This window comes from Ammodytes marinus (genome assembly GCF_949987685.1).
Source record: "Ammodytes marinus genome assembly, chromosome: 7".
Taxonomy (NCBI): domain Eukaryota; kingdom Metazoa; phylum Chordata; class Actinopteri; order Uranoscopiformes; family Ammodytidae; genus Ammodytes; species Ammodytes marinus.
The window spans coordinates 20,659,656-20,677,338 of NC_137211.1; the positions used below are offsets into that span (position 1 = coordinate 20,659,656).

At 44.1% G+C, this 17,683-nt stretch overlaps 1 protein-coding gene across 1 annotated transcript in view; it reads left to right on the top strand.

Annotated features, from left to right (window-relative positions):
* The window catches only part of camta1a (calmodulin binding transcription activator 1a), a gene marked incomplete at both ends in the record, with an annotated part of 292,449 nt that overhangs the window by 156,374 nt on the left and 118,392 nt on the right, over positions 1–17,683 (top strand). Inside the window, 1 exon segment of the mRNA XM_080030625.1 lies at positions 4,260–4,395. Coding sequence (XP_079886751.1) covers positions 4,260–4,395 — 136 coding nt within the window.

A 17,683-nucleotide genomic window follows, 5' to 3' on the forward strand; every position in this document is an offset into this window, starting at 1 on the left:
CAAAGCTAATTTTCTAAACACTTGAAAGTAACTCTGAACAAAATCAAATACAACATATTATAATTAAAAAGGTTTTAATAAGATTCAAATGAAAGATAGAACCAGTTAGATTAGAACACAGTCTGGGGGTCAGAACACAGGACCCTTAGAGCCAGCTAGTGTCTGGGGGTCAAAGCATAGGAAAATTAGAACCAGCGAGAACAGCCTGGGACTCAGAACACAGTAGAAGACCCAACTGGATTATAACATCAGCCTGTCATACTCTACAACTAGGCCTACTCTACATTCCAGCCTTGAAGGTTACAGGGAAAGATGAGAAGGTGCTCTTTCCGTGTGGTTGCCACAGGTCGTCTTCCTGGTGTATTCCTTGGCATGATGCCTTTTCTACAATGTGTATGACATTAAAATAAAACATATGTCATGTAATATTACATTGAAATATGTTTAAGACTAAACTTAACTTGTGCCTCATGGTGGGGGAAAGTGAGACAGTGGCTCACTTTCCCCCACAGCATTTGGCTCACTTTCCACCACCACCACAATTTGAGAAAAAACTACCTCTCTTAGCATTTCAGGCTAATCTTCAGTTATCAGCATCACATGGTTTCATATGTTGGTAGTTCATCAACACGTATGATATAAGTTTTTCTATGTGAATTAATTTGCTTTGGCACAACAGTTGATTAAGTTGACAGCAAGAAAATGCACTTTTACATGCAAAATACCTATTTTGGTGAAACAAACATGCTTACCACAGCACCATGAGGTCCTCTCTTTCAGGGCCATGGGGAAATGAGAGGGGCTTGAAAATATATATCTCACATGACCACAAATGTTTTCCGTTGCCTAGATACAGGGGGTGGCTCACATTACCCGATGCCTCAGATTCCCCGTTCTCCCCTACTCTGATTTTGGTTTTTGCTTTGTTTTGCTATTCTATGTATTGCTAATAGTTGCCAGGAACGTGTATGCACTTTTCGCAAAAAGCCTGTTTGCGTTCTGCTTAGAAAGCATGTTTATTCAAGTCAAAAGATTTCAGAATTCTATCCCTGTGTAACTGTTTTGCTCAATTTGTGATTTTGGAATGATTCACCCGAGCTGTGGATTCTCCCCACTGATTGGAACAGGAGCATCTCTCACACTCACACACACATGTGTCTGTTGTAGCTTCCCTTTCTTTCTCTGTTAGCGCCTACAGGCCTTCAGACAGTGCAGCTGAGCCTTCCAGCAGTGTTTTTTTTATTTTTGTCTGCGGGCCATGGGCTCCCTTGCTTTGGCTTTGTTACCTATTCTGAACACGTCACCATTCACATAAGCCCCCCCACCATCCCCTGACTTTTTCAAATGAACAAATCTGATTGAGTGAATGCCATTACCTGGGTAAATGAATGATTCCTAAAGGACTGGACAAGGCCTAACACCACCCGGAGGGCAAAGCTTATTATCGCTGCGAACGCCATAGAACAGAGAGGCGGCAGTTTGTGTGTGTGTGTGTGTGTGTGTGTGTGTGTGGAGCTTGTGTGCACTTTGTCAGAAGCCTGTATTTCCATATTAATCTGCCACATTTAAGCATCAGAGACATAGGGGCCTCCTGTCACGCTTCTTTTGATAACGGAGCAGTTAGCATTTCCTCCTCATGTATAAATATGTATAATTCTGATAAGATTAATTGAATCGCTTAAGTATACAGTGGTAAGAGATGAGTGGGAGGGAAAGAGTGAGAGAGAAAGACAGAGAGAGAGAGGGAGACAGCGGGAGGGGAGAGGAGACACATTATGTTGCCAAAGCATGCGTTTTTTAGACTGGCCTCTGCCTCAGACCTACTCTAGAGAGGGGGCTGCCGAGGCTTTCTCCTACGGGTCCAAAGTGCCTTGAATTGAAAATAGCATCTACCTAACAGTCCCTCAAAAATAGCTGAGCGAATAAGTTTTCGCGCAGAGCCGATAAATACGGCGTGGAGCCTCTGACACCGAAGCCTCACCCCAATTTCCAGTGCTCCGGAGGAGATCAGATAGCCCCGTGTCATTTGATTTTCCGCCTTATCTCATCGCGCGCCCATCTTTTTGTCTCAAGCAGCGCTACATTTTAAGAAGCACACTCCTTGTATCTTTTTTTTGAAGGACAAAAACCCTCGGAATGATATTGAAACAAATAATAGGATCACCACTGTTTGAGAGGGGCCATTCCGCCGTTTGATTGATACCAAGTGCCGGTGTATAGGCACTTGGTCAAATATGAGTGTCCTTCAAGTGACATTTGGGATGCAAATCTGCATGGAAATACATGTTGAGTTTGCACTATACTGCGAAAAAAAATTCTTAGCTCATGAGTTATTTCTATTTATGACCACGCCTCCCCTCGGCGGCGGGTGACATTACGGATACTGTAAACTAGAACACAATTTACACTTCTTGTATATATATCCCACGCAGCCATCGGAGCACTTTCCACTTTTTACAAACTGACCAATAAAAATGTCGGTTTAATAGTTGTTTTCTGCAAAGTGTGCTGAGTGCTAAGAACAAGGGGAGGGCTAGTGAGTTAGAGGGAAGACAGCGGGAGAGAGAGAGAGGGAGGTGTGGGCAGAGAGTGGAGGTGAAGGGATCCTGAGAAAGATGAAACGAGGGAGAACGAGAAAAGTGGGGGAGCGAGGGAGGAGACAAAGACGTTTTCCCCGGTGCACAACTTTTGAGTTGAGTGACGGCGAGAAGACGCGGATGTAGTGAGAGAGAAAAGGAGGAGGAGGAGGAGAGGGAGATCAGTGAGGGAGGGAGCGCGTTAGTGTGTGAGTGGCGTCTCTCATTAGAAGGTGCTGTCAAGGGCCACAGAGAGGGGGGGGACTGCAGGGACCCTCTTCTCCTCCCTTCTACACTGGCCCCTGAGATCCGGGGGCTGGGAAATGATTGATGAGTGATACCAAGATAAACACGGCCCTGCCTTGCAAAATCATGCATGCAGCGTTATAAATAAACTGTGTGAAGAAAAAAAACAATTGCAATTCAAACAACAAAACAATGCAAAAACAACCATTGGCATTGCTCATTTGCAATATTGTTACAGACGACAGAATTCAACCCAGCGTTTTTACTCCTCTGCTTCGTTAGAGAGTTTTTCTGTTCATTTTGTGTTTCTAGTTTTATGTGTTTGTGTGTGTGTGTGTGTGTGTGTGTGTGTGTATTGTGTCCATGTGTGTTAGCACAAGGCTAACAAGGCTCACCAGCTGACTGGATGGTTAAGCCCCCCTCAACAGTCACACTGCCTCCTCAGCAGCTCGGGCAAGCGGCTTTCCCACTCATGCACTGTGAGGCACCAAACACAGAGGCAAACCTGTTCTCATTTGGGAGAGCTCCAAATCATAGCAGCTGTGTGTAGTGTGTGTGTGTGTGTGTGTGTGTGTGTGTGTGTGTGTGTGTGTGTGTGTGTCTGTTTGTGTTGGAGGAGTGCAAAAGTGCGTGGGAAACTGATGCTGAAGTGTGGCATATGCAGGGATTTATACTGATGATACACAGCCTCTGCACACAATATACACAGAAATACACACAAAAACAAAGCTATGTTTAACTGCTTACTAATTGTCGAGTAAGGCATCAATGTTTTATGCTACACTTTCTGTTAATGTTTAACAGTGGGCACCAAATGCCTCTATTACAAATGGAAGTGGAAAGGCAGATTATCATCAAATAGTTACATTATATCATGATGAGCCTACAGGCTGTGGTCTGGTGGAGGGAGAATGAATTATGAATGGAGTGCGAGGGAGGATCTTCTTTTCCCCCCCAAGGGACGTCCAACACCACAACTCATTTAAGTTGGATGAATGAGAGATAAGGAAGGAAGCCTGCCCCCCGCTCCCACACTCCTCCAACCCCCATGCTGCTTGCCTTACACACTGGCCTTCATATAATTTACTCCATGAGGAGTGTCACTTAAGCGGCTTGCAGCACAAACACTTCTCGTTGGGAGAAACGTATACTGAAGGGTGCTTTGTGTCGTTGTCAAACCATGCATACCAATGCTAAAATACACCATAAAGAAATCCTGTCATCTAAGAAGTCGCTGGTGCATTTATTTTGCCTGGCGCTGCTGGACTCATGTCAGGGCCTCTTTGTACATCTCTCGAAATGAGTCCCTGAGCTGTGCTGGAGCGTTTGCCTAAAAAGAATTCTTCACATCTCATCTCTTCTTTCTGTCTTTTGCCCCCCCCCCCCCCCCTCCTTCCCTCCCCCCTCTCTCTCTATGTTCCATCTCCACGGATACAGGCCGCAGAATGGGTCGATGATATTGTACAACAGGAAGAAGGTGAAGTACCGGAAGGATGGCTACTGCTGGAAGAAGAGGAAAGACGGGAAGACCACACGAGAGGATCACATGAAGCTGAAAGTACAGGGAGTCGAGGTGAGTGTGCGCTTACAAGGTGTTTGAATTTACATGGAGAGAGAACAGGGGAAAGGGAGGGTAGGGGGGGGGGTGCGAGAGCCAACCTTCACCCTGACACAGACAAACACGGGTCTATACGGTGAGCTCTCCCCTGGCTGTAATGGAGACAGTCAAATGCTGCAGCCCGGCCCCCGTGTCTCCAAGGAGCCTTACCAGAGGAAACAATGCAGCACAACAATAGTTTTCCCTGGGAAGCCGGCGGAGTGGAACCGATTGTTTGTACCTTATTAAGGCTTTGGATGTTGCCTTTGCTCCAGAGAGCCTACATTAATCTTGCCGGCTGGAAGCAGCAGTGTAGGGAGCTAGCGTTCCCCTCACCTCGCTCCTCAGTCACACTCCCCATACCCAGCCCCCTGCCATAAAGCCAACAGTTGTATCTGTCCTTGGCTCACCCAGGGCTCAATCTGGCTGGACCTGGGATGGTGGTGATGTAGGGTTGGCACCCTGCCTGATTTATCAGCTGTCCTATACATAAGACAATCCAAGCACTACAATCATTCACCATCTTTGCTTTTGGTAGTAATTCAATTTATTATTTTTTATTTTTTTATGTTAAAGCTATAGTGTGTAACTTATGTCGCCCCCATGAGGACATTCTGAGTAATTACAACAACACTGTCGGCGCATGATGTAAGCCTTCAGTGATCGCGCATGGTATTTCATATGTCCAGGTTTTTTCTTAGTAGTAGAATCAACAACTGAAATGTTTTGTGGGCGCTTCTTGAGCTCCTGCGACAGTGTTCGGGGGGGGTGACACCAGTTTGTAAAAACTGCCATACTGACTAAATACAGAGAGTTTTGTGGAGCCGATAGGCTTAATCAACTTTGTGTCAACTCGTTTGGCGATGGCTTGAATGTAACCGACATTCATTTAAATAAAAAAGTTACGAACTATAGCTTCATGCCCCAAACACAGATGCTTCAAGCACAGTCGCAGTCGCAAGAAAAAAAAGAAAAAGATGAGAGGGTGGGAGATTGTGGTCTTCCATATGTGTGTGTGCACATTTACACACAAACACATACACACAATTCACGCACATGTACGCATAACCACACACCTCAGGGAGTTATGCTGTGACTCTGTGTCACACCGTGTGACAAAGACAAAGCTCAGGCATCCTCCCAACAGGGGCTCTGCTCTCTGTTTGTACACCTATAGATATTTGTCACTCCAAGAAAATGGCCTTTTCCTTCGCCTAGCCGCCTCAGTGTCATCCCCGGTCCTGCACTGGTCTGATAACCCATTGGGACTAACATGCATCCATCCCCTTTGGACTGTAACATATTATTCCAGTTTTTGTCTATCCTGGCTTTAAAGGAAGGTTCAGTCAGCCAACTTGCATTGATTCAGTTGCATTAACACGTGAATACAGATTGTGAACTGTGATGTTGTTAGCAAAAGACTTCATACTTTGTCAGTCCCTACGAATACACATATACAGTACTTGCTCAGATATGGATTGGGAAGTGATTCTGACCATTGTTGTCTATTTTCTTACATAACAAGTCAATTTGATCCAATTAGCAAGCACCTTAGTTGTATGTTAACAGCAATACAGAGTTACATTAAGATGCCATTCCAACCTCAGTTGACATGATAGCCTCAAACAAAGACAATGTCAAGTATATGTTTTTAGTTTCCACAACAGGATAACTTCATTATTGAGAATTTCTGTCCTCAAAGTGTCCCTCCTAGAAGAAGTCTGGAATGCTGGGGTTTGGTATGGTGGGCATATCAGCTGGCTCTTCTCTGCTTAGTTTGAACAGGTATTACAACAGCTAGTTGTTAACCAAAACCAGTCCTAAAGCGTGCATACACATTATAAATAAACTTGTGTCTAAAGTAGAACATTTACTAGTAGGTGGCAACAGATGTCGTTGAAAGTGTTCCATCATCAAGTTTACTTCTGCCTGTTATTTCATCGGGGCCTACTTTAGCAAATAGGGAAGCACTACCTCCCCGGCAGAATACTGTGCTGTATGCCACTGTCCTATTTCCAGCCTCAATGCTGGTCAATGCTCCAGAAAAAGGCAGCCGTTTTTCTTTAGTAGAGCCACTCTCTCAACTGGCACACCACAGCGACTGTATCTTCGCTACTTCTCTTGTCCAGCGATAGCGGCTGTCTTGCGGCTGTCACAATGGACGAGGAAAAACATTCTGTCCCGGTGTAAAAATATCCAGACCTCTGTGACCAGAGGTCCCAGCTTTATAAAAAAAAATAGTATTAGAAAAATAAATTTCCTGGCCAGCCATAGCTGAAGAGATTGACTCCTGAGGTGAAGAACCGTTTGAAATAAAACACAAATGACTTTTGAATCCAGGGCACAGTCCAGATTCACTTTATACGCCCCACATATTGTGCTGCATACGCTGTGTGCTCCTGTTGACTTGCCACGGAGTGTCCAGTGTGTGCGCTCAGGGCGTCAGATGTGGTGAAAGCAAGGGTGTTGATTTCTTTATTACATAACCCTTTGAGTGTTTTGGAGAAGGCGCCCATTCTTTACATCCCAGTTGACGTGAACATTGAGTAATGCGCTGGTGACTATTACAGTTTATTACATTTGTCCATCAGTAGCAAAACGCAGTTAGAGGCTGAGATGCTGTTATCAAATCAATAAAACCTGTAGTGTGCACTGTACACTATGCAACAACATAAGACAAAGGGTGTGCTAAGATTAAAACCATCATGACACACACTTGAGGGCTGTTCGCCGAACTATCTGCTTTAACTTGAAACAAAGTGTATCCCTCCATCATGATTGGCCTCTGCTAGCTCCAATATGTTGCTATCAAGGGATAATTTACCTGAGCTAATTGCAGTGGCAAAGACACATGGGAGATAATGGAAAGTTAGAAGCTGGACAACAACTGTTATTTCACACACTTTGCATAGAAATACCATGTGTGTTGTATTATGCTGTCACGTCCTTTTGAACACCTCCAGCCTCAATACTGACAGACAGAGGTGATCCATCTTTGCTGCACCCCACCCTACAGTATGATAGAATTCATGACCCATTATGCATTATGTCATATTAACTGTAAGCACGTACAAATGACTTGACCTTTGCCCTCTGTACAGTGAGAAAGTGTGAAACCTCAAGAGAAGATAAAGAGTTATCTATTCATGCCTACTACTCTATTTAGACGGGGGAGAGAAAAAATAAAGATCCGTTTCAATACATAATTCATATCATACCTTCACAGCGCAGAACACAAAGAGTTGACATAACTCCAGCATATCCTCGCTTGTTTTACAGGAGAGTTTTTACATGGTGCGTGCCGTGCTGCTGCTGGTATGGCTGCTCTGATTCCCCAGCCATCCACTGCTTAATAGGGGTTCTGTTGTTATTACATGGGCCAGGTTTAGTGCACTGAGAGGACAAGTCAGTGTTGTGGATGGTTCAAGCCGGTGATGTTCAGTGGATCTATTGAGAGAGAGAGGGAGAGAGAGAGAGAGAGAGAGAGAGAGAGAGAGAGAGAGAGGTGGTGAGTCCGGGGGAGCGAATGGGGGGGGGGGTGCCTTCTGGGGCCTTGCGAGAAGCAGCCTAGCGTGGCAGGAGTAGATGTCAGCGTGTGCTGCTGCTGCTGCTGCTGCTGCCGCTGCTGCTTCTGTCCTGTCTGCTAGCTCAGCAGCCCGTGTAAACCGAGGCTCTACTCTCTCGTTCTCCGTCTCTACCTTTCTGCTCTCTTTGTGTGTCTTTCTCTACAACCCCCTTCTTCTTTTGCTGTCTTTCATCTCTCGGTCTTTTTTTTAATTCCTTCCCTAGATCTTTCATTGTCTCGCTCCTAACTCCCACCACAACCTCTCTTTCCCCACACCACCTCCCCCTCTCCCCCGCCCGCTTCCAACCCAACTGCCCTTTCAAGTCCACACAGTCCAGACGGACAGAACCTTGAGTTGGGGCGGTAATGCTCCCTGTTCCCTAAAATTGGAGCGCGGGGCATGTTGCGGCATTAGCGCTTAACAGGCCGTGAAATAGCAGCCTGCCTTCCTGACGTCTCCCCCATCACTCCAGGTGAGCTGGCCAGACGGCTGGATAAATGAGCAAGCAGCACCCCCCCCCCCCCCCCCCCCCCCAGTAACCGCCAATGCGTTTTGGTGGGACACCGGAGGAGAGATGTCCATCAGTGATTATCTCACCACCACTAGTCCCTGCTCCTACCAAGCTTAAAGGTGCACTATGTAACTTTGTTGGTTTTGTTACAGAAGTGAACATTCTCTAAGTTGTATTCTCATAACTTATTGAACACACTTTCCTCACAGTAAAATTGGAACCCTGAAACACTGTTGGAAGTTAGAAAGCTACCTGTAACATCACTGTTTACCCATTGTTGTTTACAGCAGCAGGGTCCACAGTTTTGTGTACAAACATCTTCTAGTCTTGTGTTTGGTTTCAGGTGCCTCAAAATATTTTATTTATTTATTTATGATGATAGAATAATTCAATACTGAGAATTGCATGTAGTGAAAATCTGTTAAACTAACTGTTGTCTCTGCATATGTAAACATATCCCCATCCCTTGAAACTGCATAGTACACCTTTAAGTTGTTCACCAGCCTTGGCCAAAACGTCCACAGTGATCCTTGGCAACCACTCCTAAGATGTCCAGTTGGCTGTCCTATCAGTCACGATCCCTCCTGATTTTGATTGGGTTGACTCCTCCACAAGAGTGACGTCATCTCAATTCAGGCCGTATAGGTCTCCTAGTGTGCATATAGCTCTAGCATCCCCTGGCTTCCTGCTGTGAAATAGCAGACCTCAACACGCACACACGCACACATCTGCCTTAACAAACTCCAAGTGATCTCTGTGCTGCTTCTTGTCGAGCTTCTACCCCCGATGTTACCACCTCTTCTTATCTGATTAGCTGTTAATGTCGACTCAACCCCCCCCCATCTCCCCCGCTCCTCCACCCCTTCTATCCGTTCTCCCCATTATTCCTAAGCTTTAATAAACTCCCTCAAACGCAGATCGATTTTCTCTTAAGTGAAGGTGGCACTGCCTCTGACTTATTTCATTACCACAGGCTAATTATACCGATTGAAATTAGCTTCTCTTCTTAAGGTGTGCTGTGCTGTGCTGCTCTGCGCTTCCCCAGGTTCCCCAGACCTTAATACCAATACAGTTCTCCAACCAATTCCCCCAAACTCCCATCCCCGCCTGCCTCTGCAGCCCCACCCCGCCATCCCCTTTCAGCCCAACCCTCTCGCCCTCTCTCCGACACCTAAATAATCAGCCAATGCGTCCTTAGCTCCCGTAACTTGTCATTTCGTGTTGGATCCACCCTAATGTGTGATTTCAACTGTGCAACTGTGCAATGAAGGAAGCTAATGGAGCATGCTGGTGGCTCAATCGCCTCTGTTCATTGATAATAATGAAGACAAATGTCAAAACATTAGTTGCTAATGTCGTAATGGAGTGGATGCTATTGGATGCGCGCTGGAATGCCGCACTGCATTGGCGTTCAATATCACATGACCTTCAACATTTAACTCCTCGTGTTCACTAGTAGGCTGTAGTCCATCCTTTTGCAGAACATCATACATTATAAATTTTTTTTCCCCCATTGAAGCACATGTATACCTTAAGTCAAAAACAACTCTGTAGTTTTAGTTCGTTTTTTTCTGCTTCTTAAAACATGGTAGGAAAAAGTAATATTTGCACAAATCCATGGCCCAGCTGGGTTGGCTGCATTGGCATGTCAAAAATCAAACTAGCTGCATATCTGTGAAATAGGGTGGCTTTTGGGTGGCTGTATGCGTGTTCGGTAATGGTAGTAGTAGCACCGATTTCCAGATGCAGTGGCTGATATCACCAGATTGCGGGGCCAGGTGTGAAGAGGGCACTAAACAAAGCCCTGTTTCAGAGAGGAGGTGACACTGTGCATGCTTCCCCTCCTGCCCCTGCTACAAGCCAACTGTGAAATTAAGATCAGATTACTGATAACACGCACGCCTCAAGCTAAAAAGAAGTTTGTATTTTTCATTTTTACTGAAACTCACAGGCTTGTCTTTTTAGACAACAGTCAGCTGCCTGCCCTGTAAAGACAGTAAATCAATGGCTGTTTCCATTGTCTTCTCTTTTGTCCTGGAGCTATTTGTTTTTCCTTTCCTTGGAGCTCACACAGCTAGCTTCTCCTTTTTGAATTACCTGATTGTTGACATTGAAGACCAATCCGTGTAAGATCTCTATTGCTACAGAACGGTTACTATGGTTATAAGTCTTTACCATTGCCCTCACTTACAGTACAGTCATAATCAATGAATGATTTCATATGCGCAGGAAGTACAGTAAAGTATATGGTTTAGCTGCTGTAGGTATTTTCCTTTAATTATGCTATTACAAGGTACATATGAACTTGGTAAGAGAGTATAGAAAAAGCTTTGTGGTATAATTATGAACAAATCATGGAGGATACGTATAAAATAATAATTACCGAGGCCTTCATTAAAGATTGCAGTTTAGCTTTAGGTGTTGCCATGCACAGGAGTTAGGTGATGGAGGGGGGATATCTATTTTAGTTAGTTTGTGTGTGTGTGTGTGCACGTGTGTCCATGTGTGTGCGCGCGTGTGTTTTTGTGTTTTTTTATCCAGCACAGTAGATTAAAGCAGTGATCCTCTCCCAGCATAATGGCTTAATGGAGGTTGTTATGTTGTTATTAGCGACTGAACCAAAGCCTTCCCACATGAACGCCTTACCCCGAGCTTTGGGAGCGTCCACTTTGCCCACGGTTTTTTCCTCTAAGACCGCAGTAATTAGTTTTCCTCCCTTTACTTCATACAATTGCCGAACCACTCAGCAGCAGTTAAGCCCTTAGTCGGCCTTTTAGAGTGACCCCGCTATCACCGTCTCGATCCAGCAGCTGGATTTGAGGGGCACACATTTTGGGAAAAGGGGTTTGCTGTAATGAGCAGAATGTATAAGGGGGCCCTGTCAAAAAGCTGTGCATTATCGACAGCTTCCGTAATTTAATTTCCCACATGTTGCCACGCGTTGGAAGTGTTGTCACGCTGAGGCGGCTCCACAGTGGTTCCCTTCTGTATTGTGAAGGAGAGGAGAGGGGAGGGTGGGGGGGAGAGAGAGCGATTGTTCCCAGCAATAACGGGCCGAGAAATATTTTAATTGTTTCGGAAAAAACTTGTGGACTTGGACATCCATTTTAAAACTGTCTTTATGGAGTCTCCTAACTGCAGCTCCCCATTCCCCCTGGGTTCCAGTAGAAAAAGAAAAAAAAATTGTCCAGCAGCTTCACTCGCCTCTTTCAATTGCTCATTTGGATAAAAAAAAAAACACGATTTAAAACAATAATGGAGCGCAGTAAAATGAGGGAGTGACGATGATTTGAAGCCATATCGCCGTTTTAAATTCCTTCCGGACGCGAAATGTCTTTTGAGACCCAAATATGTCACCTATATTATTCTTATTAATACAGTTGGTGCACCAATCCAACCCATTGGAGAGCAATAGCAGAAGCAACACCAGATAGACAAAGTAAGGGCAAGAGGTTTTTAGAAAGGGTGAAGAAAAACCGAGCACTGCAGGCCATAAGTGGGATTTGCATGACTCTGTGGTTTGCGCTCAGTGTGTGAAATGCTACTTTTGTTTGGTCTTGTGAGCAAAACACAGATCCCTAAGCAACACATGGGCCTGGGTTTTTATGTTAATGTGCAACTTTTCACCAAGGCTTCTGGCTTTTATACTGTTCCTCAGATCCAGGCCAGAATACTCTCCAGAGACTCATACTGGCTCAGTAAAAACACCAAGTGGTACTGTACATGTGCAGTGTTATGTACCAAAAAAAAAGGCCAACTGAGGTCTAGACCTTGAATCATTGAGTGGATTCTCTTGAATGTAAAGGTAGAAGATCAAAGGGAGAAAAAGTAGTTTCAGTATCTATCTTACTCTCATCTCCCTTATGTCAGGGAGCAAGTTTTCTTTGCAAAAAAAAAAAAATCTCTTTTTAATTATCGGCAGCTTTTTGGCTAGCTCTCACATTTCTAGGGCATTTCTGTCCAAAGGGGTCAGCTGAGGTCTGGCTATTGAGTAAAATCAAAGAGTTATTTTTTTTCTATTCCTGAAAAAAAAACCTGTAAAAATGCATAAAAAAAGATTGTTTGAAATACTTTGGATACCTCTGCAGGATATGCCTTTTTTTACTGGGAGTTTGCCTTTCTCTGGGTCTTTCTTTAGCTTGTTCCCTCTTCTCTCTCCGTTGCTCTACCATTCTTTCCTCCATTTGCCTCTTGCCTTTGAAAAAAGTGTCTCACTCCAATGGTCTCCATTAATAAGAAGCCATTCCTTTAGTGAAGGCAGCAGACCCCAATGTCAAGAGCAGCAGTTTCCTTCCAACACTGTAAGGCCTTGGCAGAACCACCTCTTCTTTCCCTGGCTGGCTCTGGAACACTTGGTTATTTTTTTTTTTATATATCCTTCAGATAGGGGAGCACAGCATCCCGTGTTGAGGATACTACTAAACTAAACACGGAAGGGGCAAGGGCTTTGAGGAGGAATCATCCAGTGACATTATCTCCTCTCTACTCAAAAGGCAGTACAGCTGGCTCCACACATTTCCAACTGGAGCTTTTTTCTGCCTCATCTGCAAAAATATTTGTGTATTGACTGGTGTGTGTGTGTGTGTGTGTGTGTGTGTGTGTGTGTGTGTGCAGTGGAAGGAATTTGTTATACTCAAGCCGTCTCACTCAAACGGCCGGCTACCTTTATCTTCCTTTTTTTTTTTTGCCTCGGCTGTTTATTCTGCTGGCTGTACTTGCACATGGCCTATGTATTATTAACCAGCAAACACAGAAGGGTTTTAGATGCAATTTGCTGCTGTGTTACATTTAATAAGTGCAAAATCAAAATGTAGTATTGCTCCCAACATTCACACTCTTCAAAGGAGGTATAATGAGTGGAGCTGCAAAGTTCAAAGAGAATGGTTAAGTGTTTGTATAGAATTATACTGGGCGAGCGGCAGGCGCGTTCCTCAGAGTTATATTGAAGGGTTTGATATGTTGTGTGAAAGGCTGCTAAAAGAGGAGTTTAACACAGGAAACAGGTTTTTTAACCCTTGTGCTTTGGGGCAACAGAGGGGAAATACTAATGCAGATACAAGCCTCCTCATTAATAGTCTCGTCTTGTACGTTTTGTTAGTCATAAGTTTGTGTCTCCGTGCCTTTTATATTTCTTTCATCTCTTCTTCTGGTATTTGCATAGCATTCCACATCTCTCTTATTCCATTCCAGGCGTACACATACATCAGCGTTAACCTTGTTCTTTTCACAGTAATCTGAATAGATGTTTGCCTCTATGTCCTGTGTGCGCCTCATGCATCTTTGTCCCATTTCTTTTTTTTCCTGCAATTTCTGCTGATTTTCAATGCTGTTTCTGTTTGTGCTTCCCCTTGTTTTGTTTTGTTTATTTGGGGTTGGCGTTTGTTTTGATATGTATTTTCTTCTTCCCAGATAGCGCGGGAATGAAAAGGCAGCAGCAACAGACTTCTTCAGGATTTCACATTTAAATGTGCAGAGAGGAATGAGTCATTTGCTTAAGCCCAAGGGGGTGCTAAGCTTGTTCTGTATTGTGTGTCAACACTGGTCCCCTGTTAATGTCACTGTCACCGAATTGTGATGCTCGCATGCAGACAGATGCACCGACACGCAACACATACCCACACAAACACACACACACACACACACACACACACACACACACACACACACACACACACACACACACACACACACACACACACACACACACACACACACACACACACACACACACACACACACACACACACACACACACACACACACACACACAACATATTATTGCATTTATATATGTTTGCTTAGTTTCTCTAACATAATCTCAGGGGAAAATGTTCTTGTTATGGTTTTGTATGAATCCCACATGTGAAGGAATTTACACACAGTCTGTGCTCGTTCAGTATGTGTATGTTCATAAGCAAATACAGTGAAACCTCATTTCATAAATGGAGCCTGTTATTGCTGGAAAATTACGTTAAAAGATTTTTTTTTTAAAGTCCTTTGTGATAGATGAAAATGGCAGAGATAAAAATGAATCAAAAAGACTGTAGACTGTGGCAAATAAAAGACTGATGAAAGGGAGCGGAGGGAGCAAGAGAGGCTTAGAAGGTGGATGGATGGTGAGGGAGGAGGGAGGGAGAGGCAAGTGTTGAGCGGAGAGGAGAGAGAAAGCCGGAATGAACGATATATAGCCCCTGGCAAACAGAAAACAATTGTTACACTGCCTCCCATAACCCACTTCAACCTTAAACAGCAGATTTTTTTCACTCAATTAATTTCTACACATTGGAGCAGGGGCCTTGGCTGAAGCCGGGCTTTTATGTGCTCCTGCTGCTGCAAGGCCTATACACGTCTGTGTCTCTCTCTCCTTTCTCTCTCTCTCTCTCTCTCTCTCTCTCTCTCTCTCTCTCTCTCTGTCTTCTAGCTTTATGTTTCTTCTCATTCTTCTTCAGAAAATGAACATCTGTGCATTGGAATGAACTGGAACACTTTGAAAGATGAAACCTGAATGAAGAGTAGAATGTATAAAAAACACAAATACAAAGTGATGAATTGATTTGATTCTTTGGTGGGACAAAGAATACATAATAAGAGCATCAACACAGTCGACTTTATATGTTGATTCAAATACAAAAAACCCTTAAGGCAAGACACTGCAGGTGAATAGGGTAGCGTATTTGAATTAGAGATATTATCATAATACGTTGCCAGTTGATTATACAGTCAAACAATTATTTTTGTAGAACATTTTTTTGCAGAGAAGTTTGAATGCATATGCAAATTTGGCAACAAGTGATTATGCGTGCATTTGCATCTTGTTAAAAATTTAAAAATGAAGTTGGATAAAGCAGAGTTATAATCTTTATCTTCATTTCATTTTTACAACATATTAGTGTCGGAATATTTTATTGCATACATAATTTTTTTACGATTTATTTTTGGAATGAATCTACTGTAGAGATGGTAACCATTAAAGATGGTTGTACAGGAGAAATATACAGATGCAAACAAACAAGGAGACATGTTGTGGAGGAAAAATCTACCAAAAATCGCAAAATTGACCTGTGCTTGAAAAATCGATGTGTTTGCCTGCTATGTCTCGCCTTAAGGAGAGTACATGGAACAATAAGATTTTCATACAAAAAAGGTTTAAGAACAAAATAATGAGAAGACGTAATGATAGCAATCATCCCTTACAGCCTTACAGGAGGTAAGCGGACTGTGGCGGTGGCCCTATGTGGACAGCAGGTTGACTGTCCTGAAGGCAGAGAGAGAGAGAGAGAGAGAGAGAGCAGGCAGAGACAGATGGACAGATAGATAGGGGAGGGCTTGACTGAGCTGTGTCTGTGTGTGGTGAGTGAGGGCCAGTCGGAACAACATGAATCATGGCTCCAGTTGAGAGAGGAGGAGATCAGATCAATAACAGCCCCGAGGAGAGAGAGAGAGAGAGAGAGAGAGAGAGAGAGAGAGAGAGGATGAAGGGAGGACACAGGAGGTGTTCATCACTGGACCACCCTGCTGACTCCCAGCATGCTCCCTGTTCCCCCCCCCCCCTCTTTCTCAGGCTGTACAGTTAAGGTATTGAGAGAAGCGCTGGTTAATGTTCTCGTTGGAAACCGAACCGCAGGTAGATATAGACAATGTGGTAATGTTCGAGTGAGAATGACTTATTGATTATTCAAATGATGCACAGGCCCATTCATGGTCATCCTTTGCAAAGACATGGATACTCATGAGCTCATTTTCACTCCAGCAAAGCCGTGACCTACACTTAATCTAATGAGACACTCCTAAAGAGCATTTTTAAATATTATAGTTTAGCATTATGCGTGCACTTTTTATCCGTTGAAATGAAAAGCAATAAACGATTCATTCATCTGGCTTTGCTATTGAAGATACGGGGCTTGTTTGATTTGCATGTGCTAATTTAGTTGCTTGTGTGTATGTGTAAAAAAGTGTGTGTTTTTGTTTCGTGCGAAGGGGAGTGCAAAGGCTCAGCAGTGGTCATTTCTCATTAAGTGACCGTGTGTGCCTAGGGGAAAAGGCCTGTTTTTACAGTGTGTGTGTGTGTGTGTGTGTGTGTGTGTGTGTGTGTGTGTGTGTGTGTGTGTGTGTGCACGTCAGGAGCAGCTAACAGTGAGTGGCCAGTGTTGTAGTGGACCCTCTGGATGTTTAAGCATGCCATGCACATGCCTTTTTAAATGGCCCAAGCTCTCCTCCTCCATACCACCATTGTACTGTAGAACAGGGAAAGCAATTTTTTCTCATCCCTCCTTTTTTATATAATTTGGTCGATAAAGGTGAAGGACGTTTCATGGCTATTTCTCCCTCCTCCTCCTCCCGGCGCGCTCCGCTCTGTCTCAGAGTGAAATCCCGAGATAAAGCTCGGCAGCGCTCCATGTTTAATGGAGCTTAATCCCACAGATTTGAGATACGGAGCTGTGAGGTAATTCCCTCATGCCCATCTTCACTAAAACAGAACGGCCATGTGACCGCCTTCTTCTGCCCCCTTGGCTATTAACAGACAGACAGGTGGACAAACGGACAAAAAAACGAAAAAAATAAATTATAACTCTGCCAAGGACAAATGTGCCGTGCTTTTCTTTTTTTCTATTTTAATACAATTTATCAGTAAACAGGTTGCACTTTTTTCTCAGGATCACAGAATGCTCACCATGCTTCATCTGCCATGAAGAAGCCACAGTTATACTACTACTCTGCCTTAGACTTTCCCTTCCAACTGTGCATTAGTAAAAATGTGGTCATGTTGACTTTTTGGCTGGTCAGTCATCCCTCCCTACTGATGGCGGATTTAACAAATTAATCTCCAACACAGACACGAATATGAGCCAAAGTGTCGAGTTTGGAGCGTCATAACTGAGAGCTTAGTGTCCACAGACAGGGCGAGGAGTCACGTCAGGACGCTTTGGAGACAGTTAAAGAGGGAGGGGGTGGGAGAGGGGTTTCTGGCTTGAGGACTTATTTGGAAGAAGCCATGACGTGCCGCCCGGGAATTTATTATACCCACCAACAATCCTCCTTAAGTGATGAGCTGACACTAAGCAATTTTACCATTCACCCTGCCAGTGGAAAATTGTTTCAATCCGTTTGCGTGGAAAAAAAAGTTCCCATGGCAAGGCAATATGCTGCCGAGCCCTCTTCATCCATCTGACACTTTTTGTTTCAGAAT